Source organism: Trachypithecus francoisi, unplaced genomic scaffold (genome assembly GCF_009764315.1).
Source record: "Trachypithecus francoisi isolate TF-2019V2 unplaced genomic scaffold, Tfra_2.0 Lachesis_group2, whole genome shotgun sequence".
NCBI classification, from domain to species: Eukaryota; Metazoa; Chordata; class Mammalia; order Primates; family Cercopithecidae; genus Trachypithecus; species Trachypithecus francoisi.
In genome coordinates, this window is record NW_022681465.1 from 24,993,633 (window position 1) to 25,018,549 (window position 24,917).

Below are 24,917 nucleotides of genomic sequence, written 5' to 3' on the forward strand. Positions count from 1 at the left end.
CTTTGTTCTTCAAATCAGGTTCTTGCCTTCTCCAGGTCACAGGCCCCTTAGAGATGACATTATATAATGAAATAAACTTACTGTTTTCTTTAACACTTTGAGAGCATAAGGCTTCTGGGTCCCCTTCTGTTTGCATCTGTACACAATGGATGTAGCACCCCTTGAGGGGGAAAAAGACAAAAAGAAAATGTTATGCTTTAGACATGAATTAAAGAGGAAAGCTTGAAAATAAGTGTCTCTTACAATAACCCACATAACTGACAAGTGCTTATTATAAGTTCTATTATAGGACCAGCCCCAGCTGTCAACAGTACTTTTTTTAAAATCACAATTGAATATAGTTTGCTCAGAAAATTCTAGGTTTTCTAGCTTGCTCTTTTCCTTCTGCCTTATTGCTATACAAGTAACATACCTAGGGCTACTGCACTGAGAAGGCTCTGAAATAAATTAGGTCTTCAGATGAATGTTGTTTTTGAAGGAAACCCACCCAATTTCAGAATCCCAGAGCTTGCCTAAAGGTACATGTCTGGAATAAAACAAACCATATGACTTCAAGGAGAGGGTTTAAGTTTAGCACTCTATATAGTCTGCACTTTCACAATGTGGCAAGGGAGCTGGGACATCCCTCCTACTTTTCAATGTGTAGAGGAGATGGTAATATGTAAAGGAGATGGTAAGAATACACTCAATAACTATTTTCATATATGTACAGGGTTATTAATAAGAAAGCATTAAAAAGCAGGACAATGTGGTCCAAATGCTCCAAACACCACATGAGAAGTAAAAGAATAAAAGAGAGATAAAAGAGAAATATAGACTAAACAGGCTTATACTTCAACTTCAGAAAGAGAACTTCTAGAAACAGCTTAAGATCAGTAAACTTGTCACACTTTGAAGATTAGGACAAAGGACCTCTTATAATATACTCAGTCCCATGGTCCTGAAATTCCAAGTGAGCACAAAGAATTATAAAAATAAAACACATTTCCAGCTATCTAAAGGTGACAAATTTTTAACAGAGCCAACAGAAGTCAAAGACTGGTGTGTTGTAAATGCAAATAGTTAAAAATATTAACATTTATTTTTAAAACCTTGGTAAGGTATGACATATACACAAAGTAATAAAGCATTTAAGAAATAGAATAAATGAAAGTAATATAAAATTGATTTCCTTATTTTAAATTGCTTTAAAAGGTAACTAAGGCAAAAATATCAAAATTTTAAAAAGTTAAAAATGCATTGTTTTCTAGCATGTGTAAAAATAAAATGTATGACAACAACACCACAAATGATGGAAGGAAGAAACTGGGAAATACTGTTGTTAAATCCTTATACTACATGTCTGGTAGTCTAATATTATTTAAATATAGACTGATCAAAGACGCATATTATGTAACCTAGGGCAATGACAAAAATAATTCTTTAATAGGAAAATCAATAATAATTAAATAATGGAACTAAAATGAAATATTCAAGAATGGATTGCAAAGGAGCAAAATCAAAATAATAGATTTAAAAAATAAAACAGCTAACAATGTGGTGGTTTTTATTCTAATCATAAATTACATTAAATGTAAACCTTATAAACTGCTAATTAAAACTTAAAGAGCAGATTGGATCAAAAAAATCAAGACCAAACTGTATGCTGTGTACAAGAAACTCATTTTAAATATATAGGCATAAATAAAATAAAATAAAATATATAGGCATAAATAAAATAAAATAAATAAAATGATATATTAGGTTGGTGCAAACCTGGCAAAAGAGATACTACACAAACCCACCATAAGAAAGCTTATTAATATCAGACTGAGTAAATTTTAGCAAAAGGATAAAGGGGGACATTAATTATGAAGGGGTCAACTATGCAAAACAAAATAAATATAAATATGTGTACACCTAACAACAGGGTTTCAAAATACATGAAAGAAAATCTTATAAAACTAAAAGGAGAAATAAAAAAATCCATAAATACACTTGGAAACTTCAATACACTGTCTCAGCACTTGATAGGAAAAACAGACAAACTCTCATCAAGGATTACAGAACAATAGAACAGCCCTACCAACTAAATTATACTAAGTGACATTTAGAAAAAAAACTCTACACCTAAACATCAGAATACATATTCTCTTCAAAGTTGTAGGACTCACACACTTCATTTACAGTCTTACTATAAAACTACAGTAATCGAGAGAGTGGTGCTGAAGAAAGAATAGACATGAATACAAATGAAATGTCTTTTGCATGTGTTTTATATAGGTAGATAAAGTTGCAAATGAAATAAAGAACAGTTGTCATATTTGAGATAAGGCATTGGATTAGGGTAGAGGTGAAGGAAAATAATAAAGTGATTAAGAACACAGCTCCAACAATTACTAGCTACATGACCACATGCAAGTTACATGACCTCTTTGTGCCCTCAGTGTTCCCATCTGTAAAATGGAAAAAATAACAGTACCTATCTCATGAATTGTTGTAGAGCAAATGTGTTAATCTATTTAAAGCATTTAGAGTGATGTTCGGCACAGTAAGGCCTATAAAAGCATTTACTCTAATCATTATATACTTCTATATTTTTATAATTTTTACAATAAAATACTCATATTCTTCATGTAATTCCTTGTGTATTCCTAGTGCAATTTTATTTTTATTTTCACTTTTTTTTAAAAAAGGATACAAAAATAGTCCTACACATATATGACGGATTAGTTTCTGACAAAGGTAAAAAGGCAATTTGGTGACAAAAAAAGATAGCTTTTCTAAAAACTAGTGCTTGAATGACCAGATATCCATATGCAAAAAGATATAAACAAAATTTATCCATACCTCACACCTTATATTTAAAAAATTACTCAAAATGGATCACAGAGAGAAATGCAAAACCAGGAACTATAAAATTTCTTTTAAAAAACAGAAATAAAGGATTGTGATCTCTAGTTAGGCAATGATTTCTTAGATACAAAACCAAAAATACAATAAATGAAAGAACAAGTAAATAAACTGAACTTCACTTAAGAATGTCTGCTTCTTGAAAATGCGGGAGAAAATATTTATGAATCACATATCTTAAAAGGACTTCTATCTAGAATATATAAAGAACTCTCAAAACTCGATGAGAAAATAACACATTAAAAATGGGCAAAATATCGGAACACATACAACCGATAGTACAGATATGTAAAGGGTCTTAAGAGACTAGAATGAACAAATACACATCAACAAACTGGATGACCTAGAAGAAATGAATACATTCCTAGATACATACAACCTACCAAGACTGAATAATGAAGAAACAGAAAATCTGAACAGACCAATAATGAGTAAAAAGATTGAAATCGTAATAGTTTCCCATCAAAAAAAGGAAAGAAAAGAAAAGAAAAAAAAGAAGGCTGGCCCTAAAGTCTTCACTGTTGAATTTTATCAAACATTTAAAACCTAATACCAATCCTTCTCAAACTCTTTCAAAAACTGAAGAGGAAGGAATACTTTCAAACAAATTTTATGAGGCCACCATTACCCTGATATCAAAGCAAGACAAGACCACTATAAGAAAAGAAAATATCCCCGATGAACATAGATACAAAAATCCTCAACAAAATACTAGCAAACTGAACTCAACAGCACATTGAAAGGCTCATTCACCACGGTCAAGTGATATTTATCCTCGGGATGCAAAAGTAAACATATTCAAATAATTAATTGTGATATACCACACTAATGAAATGAAAGGCAAATCATCTGATCATCTCAATAGATGCAGAAAAAGTATTTGACAAAATTTAACATCTATTAATGATAAAAATCTCTAAAAAATTACATATAGAAAGAACATATCTCAACACAATAAAGGCCATATACGATAATTCCACAGCTAATATGCTCAATGGTAAAGAGTTGAAAGCTGTTCCTCCAAAATCATGAACAAAACATGGATTCTCACTCTCAATAGAAACCCTAGCCAGAGCAATTAGGCAAGGCAAAGAAATAAAAGGAATCTGAATCAAAAAGGAGTAAGTTAAACTGTCACTATTTTCAGGTGATATGATTATATACACAAAAACCCTTGAAGACTTCACCAAAATACAGCTAGAAATAATAAATGAATTCAGTAAATTTGCAGGATACAAAATCAACATTAAAAAATCAGTTGGGTTTCTATTTACGGATAACAAGCTGTCCAAAAAAGAAATCAATAAAATAATTCCATTTACAATAGATAGAGATATAAAATACTTAGAAATAAATTTAAACAAAGAAGTGAAAGATCTGTATACTGAAAACTATAAACATTCATAAAAGAAATTGAAGAAGACACAAATAAATGAAAAGATATCCTGTGTTCATGAATGGAAAGAATCAATATTGTTAAAACGTCCATATTACCCAAAGCAGTCTACAGATTCAATATAATCCCTATCAAAATTCCAATAACATTGTTCACACAAATAAAAAAAATTCCAAAATTCCTGTGGAATCACAAACAACCCCAAATAGTCAAAGTAATCTTGAGCAAAAAGAACAAAGATAGAGGCCGCGCGCGGTGGGTCACGCCTGTAATCCCAGTACTTTGGAAGGCCGAGGTGGGCGGATCACACGGTCAGGAGATCGAGACCATCCTGACCAATATGGTGAAACCCCGTCTCTACTAAAATTACAAAAATTAGCCGGGTGTAATGGCGGCACCTGTCGTCCCAGCTACTCGGGAGGCTGAGGCAGGAGAATGGCGGGAACCCGGGAGGCGGAACTTGAAGTGAGCCGTGATCGCGCCACTTCACTCCAGCCTGGGTGACAGAGCCAGACTCCGTCTCAAAAAAAATAAATAAATAAAAATAAAAATAAAAGAACAAAGATAGAAACATCGCACTACCTGATTTCAAAATCTACAAAGCTATAGTAATCAAAATGGCATGGTACTGGCATAACAATAAACACATAGAGCAATGGAACAAATAGAGATCCCTGAAATAAATCCACACATTTATGGCCAATTGGTTTTTGACAAAGATGCCAAGAACACATAATGTGGAAGGAATATTTTCATCAATAAATGGTGCTAGGAAAACTGGACAACAACATGCAAAAGAATGAAATAAGATGCTTATCTCACACCATTTACAAAGATCAACTCAAAATGAATTAAATACAAATGTAATACCTGAAATTGTAAAACTACTATGTGAAAACATAGGAAGAAAGCTCTATAACACTGGTCTGGGAAAGAATTTTTTGGATATGACCTCAAAGGCACAGTTAACAAAAGCAAAAATAGACAACTGAAATTATATCAAACTAAAAAGCTCCTGCACAGCCAAGGAGACAATCAACAGAATAGACAACCTACAGAATGGGAGAAAATATGTTTAAACCATGCGTCTGATAAGGGGTTATAATATCCAAAATATATAAGGAACTCAAACACCTCAATAGTAAGAAACTAAATAACTCTATTAAAACATGGGCAAAGCATATGGCTTAAAGCAATCTTAGAGTCCACACTATTCCTATCAAACTACTAACATAATTTTTCACAGAATTACAAAAAAACTATTCTAAAATTCATATGCATTCAAAAAAGAGCCTGAATAGCCAAAGCAAAAAGAACAAAGCCAGAGGCATCACATTACTGGACTTCAAAATATGCTACAAGGATACAGTAACCAAAACAGCATACTACTGTTATAAAAACAGACACAATATACCAATGGAACAGAATATAGAACCCAGAAATAAAGCCACACACCTACAGCCTTCAACAAATTTGACAAAAGCAAGCAATGGGAAAAGTTCTACTTATTCAATAAATGGTACTAGGATAGCTGGCTAGCTATATGGAGAAGAATGAAACTGGACCCTCCCTTTCACTATATACAAAAGTTAACTCAAAATGGATTAAAGATTTAGATGTAAGACCTCAAGCTATAAGAATCCTAGAAGAAAACCAAGGAACCATCTTTCTGGACATTGGCCTTGGCAAAGAATATTTGCCTATGTCCTCAAAAGAAGTTGGAAAAAAACAAAAATTGACAAATGGGACCTAATTAAACTAAAGAGTTTCTGCACAGCAAAATGAAGTATCTTAAAGGATTAACAGAGTTAACAGACAACTACAAACACCAGACGCTTGGAGTGGAGAGATTGGGGAAATATGATGTTAGTCAAAGGATACAAATGTTTAATTAGCCAGGAGGAACAAATTCAAGAGCTCTTGATAATATAGCTAATAATAATGTATTCTATACTTGAAAATTACTGAGTAGTTCTTAAGTATTTACACCATTAAAAATGGGGTAATTCATATGTTAATTAGCTTGATTTAGTCATTCCACAATGTATACATATTTTAGAACATCATATTTACACTATAAAAGTATATAATTGTTATTTCCAATGAAAAATGATTTGACCATATACTTCACCAAAGAAAATGTATGGCTGGCAAATAAGAACATGGAAAGATGCTCAGCATCATTAGTCATTTGGGAAATGGAAACTAAAATTACATGAAGATGCAACTACACACTGTGAAAGTTGATTACACAAATTGGATTATCCTTTTCATACCCAACTAAAACAGTCTACAGGCAGCAGGGCAAGGCATTCGAGACACATAATATTGCTCCAAAAACGTAATTCTTTACAAGTCTGGCTGCTAAAACTGCCTGTTGTAACTAGAGACCAGTTTTCTTTGTAACTACTGCAACTTTAGTACTAATGTGGCCCACTGCTGTCACTCACTGATCAGAGCTTACCAGTTCCCAGAACCTTGCTAATGCCAATGACCTTTCTCGAAAAGCAATATATAACATTTCTCCTTTTTATACAAGCTCCAACCTCTTCATTGTTCTTCTGACATATTGAAGACCACCTAGTCTGAATGTATGCCCTAAATTGCAATTCTTTCTTCTCAAATAAAACATTAAATTTAGAGATTTGTCTCTATATTTTTATTGTGACTTCAACAACACTTATTTGAATGACCTAAAAAATAAAAATAAAAAAGGCTAGCAAGGATGCAAAGCAATTGAAACTCTCACACATCACTGGTAAGAATACAAAACGGTACAGCCACTTTTGAAAACAGCTTGACAATGTTTTATAAAGTTAAGCGTATCATATGACTTATGTATGTCACTTCTAGGTATTTACTCAAGTAAGATCAAAACAATGGTCACTCACAAACTTGAACCTGAATTTTCACAGTAGCTTTATGAGTAATCACCAAAAGCTAGAAACAGTTTCAATATTCCTCAACTGTGAAGTGGATTAACAATTTGTGATATATCCATATGGTGAAATTCTACCTAGAAATAAAAAAGGAATTAATGAGGTACACAAAACAACTTGGTTGAATCTCATTTATAATATTCTCACAGGTTGGAGAGGGATTGACTACAAAGTAGTATAGGGGAATTTTTTTCACATGATAGAACTATTTTATATCTTGACTGTTATGGTGTTTACACAACTATATACAATTGTCAAAACAAGTAAAACTGCAATAAAATAGGTGAAATTTACTATATAGAAATTATAGTTCAATGAAAATACAGTAAAAAAAACTTTCTAAAAGAACTACATTGTTTAAAAATATTAAAAACTACATTATCAAAATGTAGCTTATAGCATTCAACCCATTCTATGTTCATTTAACAGTAATTGGTGAAATTTTAAAAAAAGAAAAAATATGAGAAAGATTTTCAAACAGAAGAAAACTAAAAATCTAATTTTCATTTGTATGGAAAATAAAATCAAAAAATTAATATTACTCAAAAATTCACATAAAAGAATATTAAATGGCATCCGTTTCTTAATTTCCTCATCACATTCAATTAACCTATCAATAATTTCTATACATCTATACATAAATCATTGTCGTAGTAAAGCTTTTAAAGAAACAATTAACAAATATTTTGACCGATCAACTTCAGGAAACAAGTATACTAGAAACAAATTTTTTAAGGCAAGAAAGAGTAAGCTAAAAGAAAAAAACAGCCTAAACATATGTGGAAATAACAATTCAACAGTTTCTCAAAAACATAACCTATATTATTAATTGAAATTAAATAGTTGACTTAAGTATGTAAATGTAATCTTAGAAAGCAATCACATTTTCAGTATGTTCATATAAAAATAAAAACTATTTTGCCATAAAGCATATTAACAGTTAACTTTTAATACAGAAAGAACATCTTGTACAGTGTTGCATGTTCATTTCAAAATAGAATAAAGAGAGAACCACCACAAAACTGCTTGAGATTCAAAAGAAGCAAGGAGATTATAGATTAGAGGATATTATATTTATGGAGTCATTCAACTGAAAAAAATAAAAATAAAGCTTTACTGCTCATGTCTACCCATTTATAACATATTCTTTAGCAAAAAGACCAAAGAATTACAGAAATTATTCCAGTTATAGTTTTTTCTGCCATGAATTTGATGAGAAATAAAACTTATACTCTGAGCCTGATTTCTACTACTTTCTTTTACATTAGTTTTCTTTAACAGGAATTCTACACAAATTATTTTTGCGCTCTAGTTTTGTCTAATATGGTCAGTTGTTTAAAAAAATTGTAAAGGTGAAAAGTTAAAAACATAGACCACCATATTTTTCATTACACAAAGACAGAGCTGTCAAACCTGTTTGTAAAATCACATGCAGTATTTGTACATTATAACTGCAATACTATGTATAAACTACAATATGTGTACAAATATACAAAATATATACAAATACAAAATATATATTATATCCCCACACATTGTTCTGTAAAGCTATTAAGATAGCTGGCACCGTGTGCCAAACTTATGGATGTGGGGGGAGCTCCAGATATAATATTTATTTTCCTGAACATGTTTCAAGTATAAAGCCCATTGCTACCACATTTAGGACTACGTAGTATAGAAAGGGGTTCTTCATCTGTCAGTTGGCCTTAACATGCTCCTCACACCTAATTCATACAGAATAACTATTTCCTTTCTTTTTCTCCCATAATCTCACCATTTTTTCTTCCTCTCTTCTTTCTTGCTTTAAAGAAAGATAAATTGGTTTAATTTTATTTTTTCCTCCAAAAAACAACACAGGAGTGTTGACATAACTGTTCACCCACTAGCTGAGAAAGATACCCAAATGAATTCAAAGGGCCAAGTACAGATCAAATCTGATTCAAAATGGAATTAGGAAGTCTGGGTTCACATTAATATTTTTAGGAATGAAGATGAGATTGCACAATGTTCAGACAATTTAGCATCAAGGGCATGCTCCTATTAAGGGAGGTTATAAATCAGAAATTGTCTCTTCTATAAGAGGACATAGTGGGATGTTTGTGATTATTTGAGGGAAGCATTAAAGTGTGACTTCCCTTGCCAACAAGTCTACAATGTGCTATTTGCAAATGCAAGCGAACTTCAGATATGGAATCTCTTATCTCATAGAAGTCTGGAAGTACTGCTGACTACTCTGTTTCTTGGCTTCAGCTGGATCTCTGCAATGATACGCTTCATGGCCATGTAAAAGTGACTTTGCTGAGGTTATTAGGTCATGTAAGCTATTAAAGAGTTTCACTTTTTTTTTTTAATGGGAGGTGTCTTGAGATGAAACCAAAAAATCTTGTTATCTTTTTCTAATGTTGAAGATGTTTGGTTATAAAATGTAGTTATGTCAAAATATCAATCATTTTTTAACATTTCAATAGATTTAATTTTATTCTTTTGTTTTTTTGCATTTGATTTTTAAAGTTTTTGTTTTCATGTATGTGCTTACTGGAAAGATCCTCTTAATGCTCATTAGGAAAAAGGTTTGAAAGCAAAGCTGTGATTTAAAAGAAGTGTCAATCATAGGTTGAAAATATAAGGTATGCAACTCTACATATCATCATATTTCTCTTACATGATTGACTTGCTATTATTCTTTTCACTGACTTTTAGGTTACATGAATTATTAAAGAAAACTGGTTATAACCTCAAAATTGATTCTTCTTAGTGGTGAAAGTGTGTCATATTAAAGAGCAGGAACCTAAAAAAGTCAAAATCTGCAAGCATTTAATATCAGCACACATCTTGGCCCATTCTTGCGACAGCTTTTCATTGTTTCAGTCTCTATCTCTGTCAGCCTGCAACTCATCAATGCTCTTCAACACTAGAATGCTTCAGGATGTTCTTTGGTCACGAAGAGGGAAAAAAATCTGAACCTTAAAATCAACAAAGAACAGGAGGAAAGCTACTTAATTGATTTAATTAGTGATTTGACATTTTCAGTCTACAACGTGAAGAATGGCTAACCTTTAGAATTTAGAAGTTGCCATTAGATCTGGAGGTTTCCCAAATCAGTTAAATATTACACTCCTAAAACAAATCTCAAGTATATCATGTCAAGGAATGATACTAAACTCCAGATGTTAAGAAAAGGCCAAGCCCAAGGTTTTGATAAGCTTGGCATCAGTCTGTCCATAACTGCGCTCTTTCTTATCGAGTTCACTGACTTGCTTAACCCTGCAGAGAGCAAGGGTAAGACTCACTTCAGTCTTCTCATGTCCTCCTACTTGATACCTTACATCCACTCTTCTGGCTGTCTCCCAGACAGAGTCCTCATTTGTTGTTTCAGCCTCACGTCAGCTTATTCTACAGCCACTGTCTTACAGGTATCATTCCTGACCTATACAACCTTTTTCAAGACCTTACATTGGCAACTATTAACTCTTCAACTCTGATCAACTCAAACTATGAATTTTTATATTCTCTACTTTGTGGCTCCAGTTTCTCAAAACCTTGCTTGCCTGCTAAACAATTTCCTGAAGTTGTTGTCTAACAGCACCCAGTTATGACTTTGGCCCTAGTGCTTGGATTTCCATAAGCATTGGTTTAAATATGGCTCCTCTTATTTCAGACATTCAATAAAACTCCTGCCTTAAGATAAAGTAAAAGCTTAAGAAGCTCTGGAATCCAAATGCTGAATTTTAGCTATGACAAGGTAAAGCAAAAACAGCCTGAAACTATCAGATAGCTTAAGTATTGGTTCTCAATCACAAAGTGATACATCAATAACAATAAAACTATGGAATAAAGGGTCTTAATAACTCATCAATTTTCTTTGCCTCAAAATATTTTATGCATCATATTGTTAGCTATTAGTATCAACTAATCAAACGTCTTGTGAAAAGTTTATTTTCCTTATTTTCTGTGAGTGGGTGTGTGCACATGCATGCAGCACACAGAACTGAATTTTTGATCAACCATTTAATGTTATAATACATGAATGAAGACAGCTATTGTTCTTTTTCTAACTTTTATCCTCCATTCCCAGTCCTGTTTGCTTCTATTCCATACCATCTACTATGTTTAATGTGTATCTACACAATTCCATCTCCATACCTTCAGTTATGCTTATTAATATTAATAAGCAATATATACCACTGTTTTTATATACTATTTAGATTTTATAGAAGTGTTACTATACCATATATCTTAGTCCTCAATTGGCATTTTTTCACTGAACATGATGTTCTTGAGATCTATTATTGCTGATTAACACAGTTCTTAGTAAGTCCTCTTAATTGCTGCCACTCAACAAATATATCACATTATATTTGCTCAGTATGACTTCAATGGACACCTTGGTTTTTAACTACTTCAAGCCAAAATTTAATGAATCTTCTTTCCTCTAAGTTTTTCCACAATGTAGTTATAATTTTCTAATGAGCCTGCAATTTTTCCTGCTGTCTATGGGAAATCATTTTAATTAGGAACTAAAAGCACCAATGTTGTAATCCCTGAAGTCAAGCATACCACCAAAATGCACTAGACCAGCAGCTCACAGAAATCTCACCCTACATCTTTATGCTTGCATTCTCAAATAGAATCAAGGATACAATGTAATTAATTTTCAAGCACTAGAAAAGTTATTTCGTTGTAGCGAGCACTGTCCTTAAGGCTGAAGTTAAGAATTTTAAGAAAAGGATGCTTAAATCGCCTGGGTGTGAGCAATATTTAGTTGTATATTTAAAAGCAGCAGAAATCACTGTTCATTTCTAAAATCGAGTTAAATTTCATTAAGTGAAAATGTATTAGGCACTGTGCTAGGCACTTTATGGGATTATAAGGATGGTTCTGGCCCCTAATGAACTTAAAACATAATATGAAAATAAGAAAAAAACCTATAAATAAATATATAATTTTCTAAGTAGGTTAAATACTAAGATCAAAACTATGGAACTTTGGGTAGCACAAATTTATAATTTATTGTCAAGCTTGTATGTTTTTGAGATTAGGATTAATTGATTATGTCAAAACCATATACATAAATCAGGACTATCCTTGGCAAACAGAGATCTGTAAGTCCCCCTACTACTGGGGACTAAAAAGGAGGGAGAAAACTCTTAAATTCTCTTAAATTCCTCTTGTAGGAGGGCGAATTTAAGTGGGTCTTCAAGGTGGATAGGGACTAACAAAGGCAAAAGAATAGACTGGCAGGTGTTCTACAGAAATGATCTTACTCAAGCCTCAATGTTCAACTTCTGGAAAAACTGTCAAATAGTTTTTCATTGTGGTTGTACCATTTTCATTCCCACAAGCAGGGTATGAGAGTTCTAGTTGCTCCACATCTTCATCAACATTTGGAAATGTCAATTATTTTAGTTTTTGCTATTTTAGTGGGTATGAGGTGATGTCCTATTGTGGTTTTAATTTACATTTCCATGAATAATGATGTTGAGCACTCTTGCAGGGACTTATATGTAATTCATTCATCTTTTGTGAAGCATTTTGGTCTTTTGCCCATTTAAAAAATATGACTTTGTTTTTATTATTTTTATGAGTTTTTAAAAAATTCCAGACACAAGATTATTCGTTATAAATGTGTATTGTAAAATTTCTCCCAGTCAATAGTTTGCTTTGTTACTGTTCTTAATGGTGTCTTTTGATCATCATAATCTTTAAATTTTTAGATCTAATTTATCAGTTCATTTATAGTGAGTGCTTTTTGTGTTCTAAGAAATCATTGCTCATCCTCAAGTCATAAAGATATTATCCTAGTTTTCTTCTAGTAGTTTTCTAGTTTTAACTTTTATGTTTATGTACATGACATATCTTGAATTATTTTTTGTTTGTGGTGTAAGGCATGTATCAGGGTATATTTGTTCCATGTATTTATGTAGTTGTTACAGCACCTTTAATTGAAAAGATTTTCTTTCCCCATTGCACTGCCTCAGTACTTTTGCCAAAAATCCACTGACTATTGATCTATGGATCTGTGTCTGGAGTCTATTCTCTCTATTGTTATGCCAAGGCCTCACTACTCTGATTTCTGTAGTTTTACAGTACAGTTATCTATGGGGGATTGGTGTTCCCAGATCCACTGTTGACAACAAACTCCATGGATGCTCAAATCCCTTACATAAAATGGTATAGTATTAGCATATAATCTATGCACATTCCCCTTTACACTTTAAATCATCTCTAGATTACTTATAATTGTAATTTGGGGTATTCTGGTTATTTTACTTTTCCTTGTAACATTTAGAATCAACTCATTGATGTTTACCAAAAAACAACAACAACAACAAAACAGAAAAACAAAGATCCTACTAGGATTTTCATTAGGATTGTATTGAATCTATAGATCAATTTGGAGAAAACTGACATCTTAATATTGAGTTCTCCAATCCATTTACATTGTATATCACTCCATTTAGGTTTCGTCTGATTTCTCAGCAATATTTTGAAGTTTTCCCAGTAAATGTCTTTTGTTAAAGTTACTGTTCATTGCTTTTTATTTCCTGACGTAACTGTAATAATAGTTTAGAATTTTCTTTTATGGGTGTTTGCTTCTAATATATATAAATACAATTTATTTTTGTATGGTGACATTTATCTTACAACCTTGCCAACTTAACTTATTAGTCTACTAGAGTTTTTTATTTGTTTGTTTTTTTGTGGGGGGTGGGTAGAATCCTGAGGATTTCTACCAAAAAAATAGCTTTTATCTGAATAAATAGTTTTGCTTCACATTTTGCCTTTTTCTTGTCCAATCGCACTAGCTTGGACCTCAAATATAATATTCTATTTAAGAGTGGGAGCAGATATCCTTGCCTTATTCCTGATCTTAAGGTGAAAGCATTCAGTTTTTCATCACTAAAAATTACATTAGCTATAGTTTTTTCATAGATGTGGTTTGCCAAATTAAGAAAGTTCCCTTTCTTTCTTACTTTGCTGAGAGGTTTATTTTTCTTTTTTAATTATGAATGGACAGTGAATGTTGTCAAATACTTAATCTACCTTTATTGAGATGACTGTATGGTTTTTTTCTCATTAATATCTAAATGTGGCTACTTCCACTAATCAAGTAGCTAATGTTAAGCTCACATTATCCTTGAGATAATCCCCACTTGCTGATGATGTATTATTTATATTTCTGGGTTCTATTTGCTAATAATTATAAAAGGACTTTTACACTCACAAAAAAATAAAATCATGAGGGACAAATCTATAATTTTATTTTCTCTTAAATATTTATAAAATAATGTGGTATTAGTATTATGCTGCTCTCATAATAAAAGAAGATTTTTAAAAATTTTCTGCAAAAGTCTGTGCAATATTGGCATTATTTACTTCTTAAGGCTTTTGTAGAATTCATCAGTGAAAATATCTGGGCTCTGGAGTCTTCTTTTGAGGAAGACTTTTAATAGAAAATATATTTACTTAACAGATGTAAGGTTATTTCTATTTTTATTTCTTATGTCACTTTTGGAAGGTTGAATTATTTTAGAAAATTCTTCATTTAATTTGTTGAATGTATTAGCCCAAAATTGTTATTTGTTCATAATATCTTTTCAGTATCTATAGGGTTTATAGAGATATTCCCTTTTATTCCTAATATTGGACTTTGGTTTCTTTGCTTGTTTTCTTCACCAGTCTTGCTAGAGGTTTGTAAATTTCATTAATCATGTCAAAGGGCCAAACTTCAGCATTTTACATTTTTCCCGTTATTTGCTTTCAATTTTATTGACTTCTACGTTATCTTTTTACCTCTTTTCTACTTCCTTTGAAATTGAATTGCATCTCTCTTCTTTTATATTTATTTGGCTTCTTAATGTAGAAATGTAGTTCATTAATTGTAAATCTTTTTAAAAAACACTCAATGCTAAAATTTTCCTTTAAACACTACTTTAGCTGTATCTCACAAATTTTGATACGTTGTATCTGAATTACCATTTAGTTGAAAATATTTACCAGATCTCCTTTAATTATTTTCTTTACCCCATGGCTTTATCCCGTGGTTCACTCATCAAAGTGAACAGGCAATCTACAGAACAGGAGAACATTTTTGCAATCTATCCATCTGACAAAGGTCTAATATACAGAATCTACAAGGAATTTAAACAAATTTACAAGAAAATAAAACAACCCCATCAAAAAGTGGGCAAAGGATATGAATAGATGTTTCTCAAAAGAAGACATTTATGTGGCCAAGAAACAGGAAAAAAAGCTCATCATCACCGGTCATTAGAGAAATGCAAATCAAAACCACAACGAGACACCATCTCATGCCAGTTAGAATGGTGATTATTAAAAAGTCAGGAAAATGGCGATTATAAAAAAGACAGATGCTAGCGAGGCTGTGGAGAAATAGGAACACTTTTACACTGCTGATGAGAGTGTAAATTAAATTAGTTCAACCATTGTGGAAGATAGTGTGGCGATTCCTCAAGGATCTAGAACCAGAAATACCATTTGACCTGGCCATCCCATTACTGGGTATTATGCCCAGAGGACTATAAATCACTCTGCTATAAAGACACAGACACATGTATGTTTACTGCAGGACTATTTACAATAGCAAAGACTTGGAACCAACCCAAATGCCCATCAGTGATAGACTGGATAAAGAAAATGTGGCATATATATATACACACAGCCACACACACGTACATATATACCACGGAATACAACACAGTAATAAAAAAAGGATGAGTTCATGCCCTTTGCAGGGACATGGATGAAGCTGGAAGCTATCATTCTCAGCAAACTAACACAGGAACAGAAAACCGAACACCACATGTTCTCACTCATAAGTGGGAGTTGAATGATGAGAACACAAAGACACAGGGAGGGGAACATCACACACCAGGGCCTGCTCGGGGGTTGGGGAAAGGGAAGGGAGAGCATTAGGCAAATATCTAATGCACACGGGGCTTAAAACCTAGATGACGGGTTGAGAGGTGCAGCACACCACCATGGCACATGCATACCTGTGTAACAAACCTGCATATTCTGCACATGAATCCCAGAAGTCAAAGTAAGATAAGAAAAAAAAAAAAAAATACCAACTATAAAGTGGGAAATTTTAGAGATGTGTATTATGTTTCAATATACGATCTATTTTGAAGAACTGCTTATGTGTTCTCAAAAAGGATTATATTTTATAGTTACTTAATATGATGTTCTGTAGTGTCAGTTAAGTCAAGGTGATTGGTAATATTCAAACATGTATATTCTTTATTTTTTGTTCACTTGTTCTAACAATTTTTGAGAGAGCCGTGATAAAATCTCTAGCTTTGCGAATCTATTTCTCTCTTCAATTTTTGCCTTATCTGTTACTAGTTGCACATACACTTAGAATTATGACTTTCTGATGTATTAAACTAGCTAAATCATTATGAAATGCCCCTTCATTTCTGGCAATGCATTTTTAATTGAAGTTTGTTTTACATCATACTAAAAATAGCATGAACTATTTTATCATCAGTTAAACATAAAAAACAACTTTCTTATATTTAGAATTTGAATATTTCTTTTAATATTCTTTTATTTTCATTCTATTTGTCTTTATATTTAAAGTGCATCTCCTATAGATAATATTGAAACTTCTTTCAATGTATCAATTTCTGCCTTTGGAGTATTTAGTTCATTTATATTTAATATTATTTGTGATATAAATAGGTTTAAGTCATCCTTATTATCTTACAAAATGGTTTCATTTGTTCTACTTTCCTGCTGTCATTTGGATTATTTTATTATTTTTGAATCTTCTACCTTATCGATTCTCTTGGTCTTTAAGGGATATCTTATTATTCTGTTAGTGGTTTTCCTCAAGATTATAGTATATATCTTATCTTACTTTTCTCAGTTTACACTGTAAAATATATACATCTCAAAACAGTAATTCCATTTAACCACCTCCTCTTCCTTTCCTATCTTTTGGACTGTTATTATCCTATATTTTACTGCAGTGACTTGATTTTGCTTTAAATGATCAATTATCTTAAAAGATACTAAGGGCAGAATAAAAATGTGTCTCTAATATTGCCTATATTCTATTTCCCATGCTCTTCATTGATTTCTATAAATCTGAACTTATATTTAGTGTTATTTTCCTTCAAATTAAAAAGTTTGTTTGGCATTACTTGTGGTTCATGTGCTGACAATAGATTCTCTCGGTTTTCATTTATTTTTAAATGTCTATTTTAGTCTCATTTTGAGACATATTTTAATGAGATATACAATTCTGGGAAGACAGGTTTTTATTTTATTTTTTTCTCTGGAACTTTGAAGGTGTTGTTCCATTGTCTTCTGGTCTCCATTTTTTTTTTTCAAATGGGAAATTAGCCATCATTCATATTCACTGTTCTCTTATATACAGATGCTCCTTGACTTATAATAGGGTCCCAATAAACCCACTGTATATCAAAAATATCATAAGTGGAAAATGCATTTAATGCTGGCAACACAGCCAATGGTCCTCCATTTACAAGTGGTTTGACTTGTGATTTTTTGATTTTACAATAGTGCAAACATGATACACATTTAGTAGAAATCATCAATTTGCTATGCGATTTTGCTCTGATAAACCCATCATAAAGTAAAAAAAATCATAAGTATAGGACTGTCTGTATATCATATCTTTGTTTCATGGTTCCTTTTAAGATTTTCTCTTTATCTTTGGTTTCTGGCTTTTGAGGATATACTTACCTTTGGTTCTCTTTGCATTTACCATGTTTGCTATTCAAAAAGCTTCTTGAATCTGTAATGTTCTTTATCAACTTTGGAAAATGTTTTCCTATTATATCTGTAAACATTTATTTCTGCCTATTTATCTCTCCCCACTCCCTCTGAGAAATATATTCCATTTATGATAGACTTCTTGATACTTTCCCACAAGTCGTTAAGACTGTTCCTTTTTACCAACTGGCTTTTCTCCCTATGCTTCAGATTGGATAATTTCTACTGATTTGTCTTCAAGTTCACTGAAAATTTCTTCTGCAGCCTTTAATCCATTCTTAAGCTTACTCATTGTAAATTTCACATAATGTACTTTTCAATTCTAAAATTCTCATTAGGCTCTTTTACATAGTTTCCATTTCTGTGCTGAAATATTCTCTATGTTTATTTACTATGCCCATATTTTGCTTCATGTTCTTGAATATATTAATAATTACAACAGTTGTTTTATAGTCTTTATCTGCTAATCCCAACATCTGAATTATTTCCAAGTCTATTTTATTGACTCCCCTTACACCCACCCCACCCTGATTCTACGTCACAATTTCTTGCTTCTTTGAATGTCTAGTAATTTCTTAAATTGTGTGATAGACATTTTTAAATGATACACACTAAGGAGTCTGGATTATGTTATCTACTTTTAAACAGAGATGACCTTTTTTTTAGTAGCAGGCAGTTACATTGCTGATAAATCCTTTTGATCCTATCAAGTTTGGTTTTATTTATTAGGATAAAACTGTTTGAATTTTGATATTGATTCTGTGTCACGGTCCTTGCTCTCTAGGACGTGATCCTTCTTATTTAAGTGTGATTGTTGTGAGGTCTCAAACAAATACCCGAGGTGCTCAGCAATGTTTCTACACCCTGGCCTAGCCAGAGATCTAATGTCTTCCAGATGTACATGCCTACCTATCCTCAGAGATCTCTGTTACCTCTCAGCTTCTCCACAGTTGTTTCTGCTTCACCTCAAAAAACTCATCATTCATTGTCCCAGTTAGAGAATCCAAGTGAATATGATACTCACCTGTGTTTCCCTTCGCTCAATGATCACAACCCTTTGTTGCCCATTTCTCAATGCCTGAAAACCACTGTCTTATAACTATAGTCCAGGTTGTTTATAGAAGAAGGGCAAGTGTAGTACCTTTGATTCTCACAAGCAGAAGTCTTCCCTCATAGTCCTAATTTTTATCACCTTACTGAATTTGATTCAGACATGATTGTTACAGAAGAGAAAATAATATGTTTATTCTTTATGCATTTATTAAGAGTAAATTGCAAATGTTGACAAAACTTGTGACTGAAGGAGATTAACAAATGATAAATCTATTTAAGGGCAGAATTAAGAAATTTCCCTTTGGTGTTCCAGGCAGCTTTTTAAACATCAACAGCATCTGTTATTGTTTCTGGAGAAGAAAAGGATTTTGAGGCATGAGATATAATTATATTATGTCAAAACACTGCACTCAAGAATTTTTCCTGTTGAATAGATGATCAAACAGACATATTTTAGGACAAAATAACTACCCATTTTAGATCACAGGACTTGAGACTACACCCACTGCTGTTTCTTAAGGATTCATGTGGCTGGGAGCTATACCAGATGGCTAATACAGACATGGAAGAGATTTCACATCTCCCAGCTGTGACTTAGGCTTGTCAGTGACATTCAGTAATATTTAGCATTTAATATTAAGAAACCGTATGAATTAAAAGTAACTAAAATTACTCCTTCAACAAGAGGCTTAGCAGAGGCAAGGTTGGTGGCTTATTTAGCACATAGATGTGTTTTGTTTTGCCTGAACAGGGTTTTTAAAAAATGCTGAATGTTTTGCCAACATTTAAAAATTGGGAGATTTCCAGCTTCCAAATTCAGATTTCCAGCTTCTCTTGAATACAGCAACACTAACTCCTTTTTGTGTCCAGCAGCATTGGTGGGACCTGAGCAGCAACTTTTTTGAAAGCCAGCAGCTTCACACATTTGTAACACCTCCCAGCTCCTGTTGACATATACACTTGCCTCCTCTAATCTCATGAACACCCAGGAAGTGGGAGTTCCTGGTAACCAAAGCAGAGAAATGTTGAACAGCTCACTTCCAGGGGTATAGGTAGGATTATCAATTATTACAGCTTATTTCATGTCACCTCTTTACAATTCAGTCTGGTGGTTAGGAGTCCATGATTATTTCATTTCACAAATCAAACAATGTTGTTATTAGGAAATGTCATTATGCTACGATCACTACAAAAGAGAAAAGCTAAAACCAATTTAACTATGACAGCCCATAGTATGGCTGCAGGGTGCATCTTGATTGCAGAGATGTTAAAATATGAAAGACCACGCACTTTAATATCAATTAAAAATGGCAATATTTGCTCGGTGCAGTGGCTCACGCCTGTAATCCCAGCACTTTGGGAGGCCGAGATGGGTGGATCACCTGAGGTCAGGAGTTCAAGACCAGCCTGACCAACATGACGAAACTCTGCCTCTACTAAAAATACAAAAGTAGCTGGGCATGGATGCTTGCCTGTAATCCCAGCTACTTGGGAGACTGAGGCAGGAGAATAACTTGAACCAGGGAGGCAGAGGTTGTAGTGAGCCGAGATCATGCCATTGCACTCCAGCCTGGGCAACAAGCAAAACTCCATCTCAAAAACAAACAAACAACAAGAAAAGGCAATATTATATATGAATAGTACTACACATTAACGCTAAGTTACAAATTAATTTCAGTTTCTATCATTCCTGTTTCTATTCCATAGCCTTTTAAATAGGCTCCAGGCCTCCAACCTTATTCCCCTTTAGTCCTCCTCCTTTCTACTACTGGAACAATCCTTCTAGAATGGAAATCTGACCATGACCCTCCCCTATGCTCACTATCTCCATGATGATGAGAAAAATCCAGTTTCCTCAGCATGTCACGTGAGATCATGTGCCCTCTTGCTCATCTTTCTTCTGGTCTTATCTACTTTTGTCCTCCCATTTCTACCTAGCAGTATCAGATTCACTGAGTTGAGTATGCTTCTCTTTTTGTTTACATCACCTCCTCTAATTTTCTGATGAACAAGGTTTTAGGCATTAATGAATTCAACATAATCACCATCTTGTATGGCACACATATCACATTCTTTTTTATTCCATCTTGGACTCATAGGAAGTTAGCTTTTTCCACTCCTATACCTAATATCTCCTTCATGGTTGATTCACATGCATGCCTAGCTAGACCAGAGTTTGCGAACAGCCATCTCATAAGTTGATTCCACCTTTCAGTTATATCTTGCATACAAAATGTTTAGACAAAAATGTTTAGACAGTATTTTTAATTGGATGTCAATATTAATAATAGGCACATTTTACATTTTAAGAAAATGAAGCCTAGAAATGCAGTACTAGCATTCCTGGACAACCACAATCAGTTAAAGGTGGCAGTAGCTGTCTCATCAAAACTGAGCATGCTGTCTACATTGTGTCAGGGATACCAACAGTCTCCATGACTTTTAATATATCTTCTCACTCATTTACAATACAGCCTTGCCCTCTATAAGCATCAGAATTAGCAATTTTCATTATATACTGGGAACTCGTAACATTCACAGAGCATCTTATTGATCTATGTCCCTGGTGCCTAGCACACAGCCTAGAATATGTAACTGGAGCTCAAGAAATGTTTTACAGATTGGAGAAATCTGATATAATAATCACAACAACCCAGCAAAAGGGCAAGGGATATTATGATACACAGCTGATAAAGAAACCACAGTTTGGGAAGTTAATGTATTGTTCAAAAAGACATAGTTAATAAAGGGAAGAGTTGTTACTGAATCCAAGACTCTGCTCTGTCTCAGGCCTTCTCACTGAGGCAGTCTCTTGTGGAAGTCTATCCAGACAAGTTACAAAAACTTAATACTTTTTCAATTGGTAAATTAGTCACTACTACTATTGGAACAATCTTTCTAGAATAGAAATCTGACCCCACCATTACAAAGCATATTGCACACTGCCTTGTATTATAGTTAATTGTGTGCATGTGTCTCTCCAGTGTGACTTGAGGGTGAAAGCCTGTGACAAGCTAGTGTCTTTCATATAGTAGACCTGCAATACTGGCTTGGAGAATTAGAATAAACTGCATGAATAACTCTCTGCTCCTTACCACCTCTATCAAAACAATGTCTTAAATCCTATAAGAGAGGAGGAAGAAAAAGGAGGAAGAGAGAAGAATATTATTATAAAATAAAAATAAAAATACAATGAAGAGTCTACTTACACCTACTTACTGTTTTCCATCTTTATCAACAGTATTTGCCATCATAAGACTGATAAAATTATATGGTTTCTAATCTATTTTGATTTTAAAGTATTACCTTCATTATCCTCATACTTACTCTGTCGGCTCTGTCAGTTATTTGTATTTGTTTCCAGGAGGTCATAGACAACTCTGTCTTTATTAGTGCAATTATCTGATTCTTTCATTAAGGCTAGAAGTGACATCAGTGACATTTCAGTACAATTTAAGAGACACTCTTAGAATTAGAAGTGGCACTGCTTTTCTGGACAGTGTTGTCTAAGCTGAATTGCCTAGGACTGGTATCAGAGCTTGGTATTTCCAGTTTGTTAGTTCCTCCACTTCCAACCCCACCTTCCACTCCAAAATAATATCTTCTTTCTCTTTCTCTCTCTCCTTAGATAATAAAGTCATTAGGGAATAAAACAACTGTTCCACACGGCTATGTTATGCAACCCCACCTTCCACTCCAAAATAATATCTTCTTTCTCTTTCTCTCTCTCCTTAGATAATAAAGTCATTAGGGAATAAAACAACTGTTCCACATGGCTATGTTATGGCAATCAGTCTTAAGAGAGTCTTATACTTTATAACAGTATTGAATGAGACTCACTTTACTCATCTCAGAAACAGAAACCATATCTGGGATTTTATTACCCGACAAATTCTGGGGCAGGCACAGTAGTACTACACAGCTATGTGGATCATAAAGAATTGTGATCCACCTAGCCATACACTTTGCCAACTTTAAATCCAAATATGGAAATTTTGATCACCTTTTTTGGGCTATTACTTAGTAAGCCATTTTGTGTCATAGATAGATAACATACTTCCTCCTAATGCATTTACTAAATTATGTAATACACTTCCACAAACCAACCATTACTATTTATAACCACCTTCTTGCCATAAATGAAAAGCTGAAGTATAAAGGGATTAAGCAACTTGTGTAAATTAAATCAAGTGCTTTGCATGTAGTACAAATCTGCTTTTCTTTTTTAGCAACCTAACTTTATACAATCTAATAAAAAAATAGCCTTTTAATATTGTTTTCCTTTTTTTAACATATTACTCCACCGGCCTCAGGATTCTGAATTTATTTGAAAACAAAATGTAATATTTGCATTTAGACAATACAGGGCCCGTTGTTCAAAAATTATTAAAATTTCAACATGGCCACGGCAGAGCATTAAACCAAGTGCAGAGCCCTTTTGAGCACAGGAATCTGTGGGGCTGTACAGGACACATGCCCATGAAGCTGGTCCTGACCACAGACAAATCACTTGGCCTACCTGACCATCAGATGACTCATCTACAAATGGGCATAATCACATATACTTTTTCTACTTCATGGACTCATTATAAGGATCACAAAAGTTCAAACTCTTTGTAGGCTCTGAAACATGTTAAAAATATGTTTGTGTTACAATTATTGGCTAACGCACATTATTTATTTATTTATTTAATAAATGCTGTATTATAAAACACTTTCTACAGGCTAAGCTTGAATGGATGAGTATTGCTTATTGCCCTAGGAAAACTCAAATTCTTTCTTAAAACATAGGCTTTACCATGACTTTATATCAATTGTGTACTTAGGGAAGTTAACAATATACTCCTTGAAATAAGAGTTTACTGTATAGATCTAACTAGGCGCAAAAATGGGTGCCTTAAACTAACCTAAACTGCTTTAAATCACTATGTAATGTAACTCTGACATTTGAAATTCATTTTTTAGCACATTCCAGTCCCTGCCTGGCCTGACCTCTAATTTCTGGGAAGAAAGTTTCCTAGCACTTGTTTCTTATTAGCTGCATTAATATTCAGTCCCTCTTGCAGGTATCAGAAGCCTATGGTCTCTTCAATTCTAAGCCCATGTCCTTTATTATTATTATCATTTTTAATGTCTCTTCAGTAGTTTTCCTGCATTTTGTTTTTGGGTCAAAAACAAAGGAGAGAAGCTTGAACCAGCTAGAAATTTCAAGATGAATTCCTATGCGCTCTTGACCCTCAAAATATATTAGGATACAATTACAAAAACAACTCAATTTTTAGTGTAGAGGTCAAACGTCTTCACTTCTTGTTCTGGTTTTGTTCTCAACCAGTCTTTGAGAGAACATTTAAATAGTTCTGAAACAGGTTAGAATATTGCTATTCCTATTCTTGAAAATGCAATATTAATTGAAATTATAGATTCCTTGCTCCTGGTGATTTATCAATGCCAGGAAAGCACCGAGACACTATGGGTTCCTATCCCTTTTTTCTTGTAATATAACCACAATGTCACCTAAGAAAACTATTTTTTAAAACAAGTGATTTAAACAAATAATATTTGCAGATCAAACATGACACTATCTCTATGCCTGCAGAGGAGCCTTCACTGTGCATCTTCATGTTCTTCAAACATTCATTTAAAGCTAACGCTCCAGTCCTCAGAGCTGCAGGAAGATCAATCACTCAACATCTATCAGAAGCTCAGAGTTAAAAGAAAAAGTCACCTCAGGTGTTCTCATCTTCAAAGAAAAAAAAAAGGAAAAGAAGGTTACAACTCAAAGTATGTTTGGAAATGTCAGTTTGAGCCTCCTGGGCAAATGTCTGTGGAGTGAGACTAAATGGTTGAGAACAGTTAAGTGGGACAGTGGC

At 33.3% G+C, this 24,917-nt stretch overlaps 1 protein-coding gene across 1 annotated transcript in view; it reads right to left on the reverse strand.

Annotated features, from left to right (window-relative positions):
• CAMK4 (calcium/calmodulin dependent protein kinase IV) overlaps nucleotides 1-24,917 on the reverse strand; it is a 273,748-nt gene that overhangs the window by 149,672 nt on the left and 99,159 nt on the right. Inside the window, exon 2 of the mRNA XM_033178946.1 lies at nucleotides 82-160. Coding sequence (XP_033034837.1) covers nucleotides 82-160 — 79 coding nt within the window. The remainder of the gene's footprint in view (nucleotides 1-81; nucleotides 161-24,917) is intronic.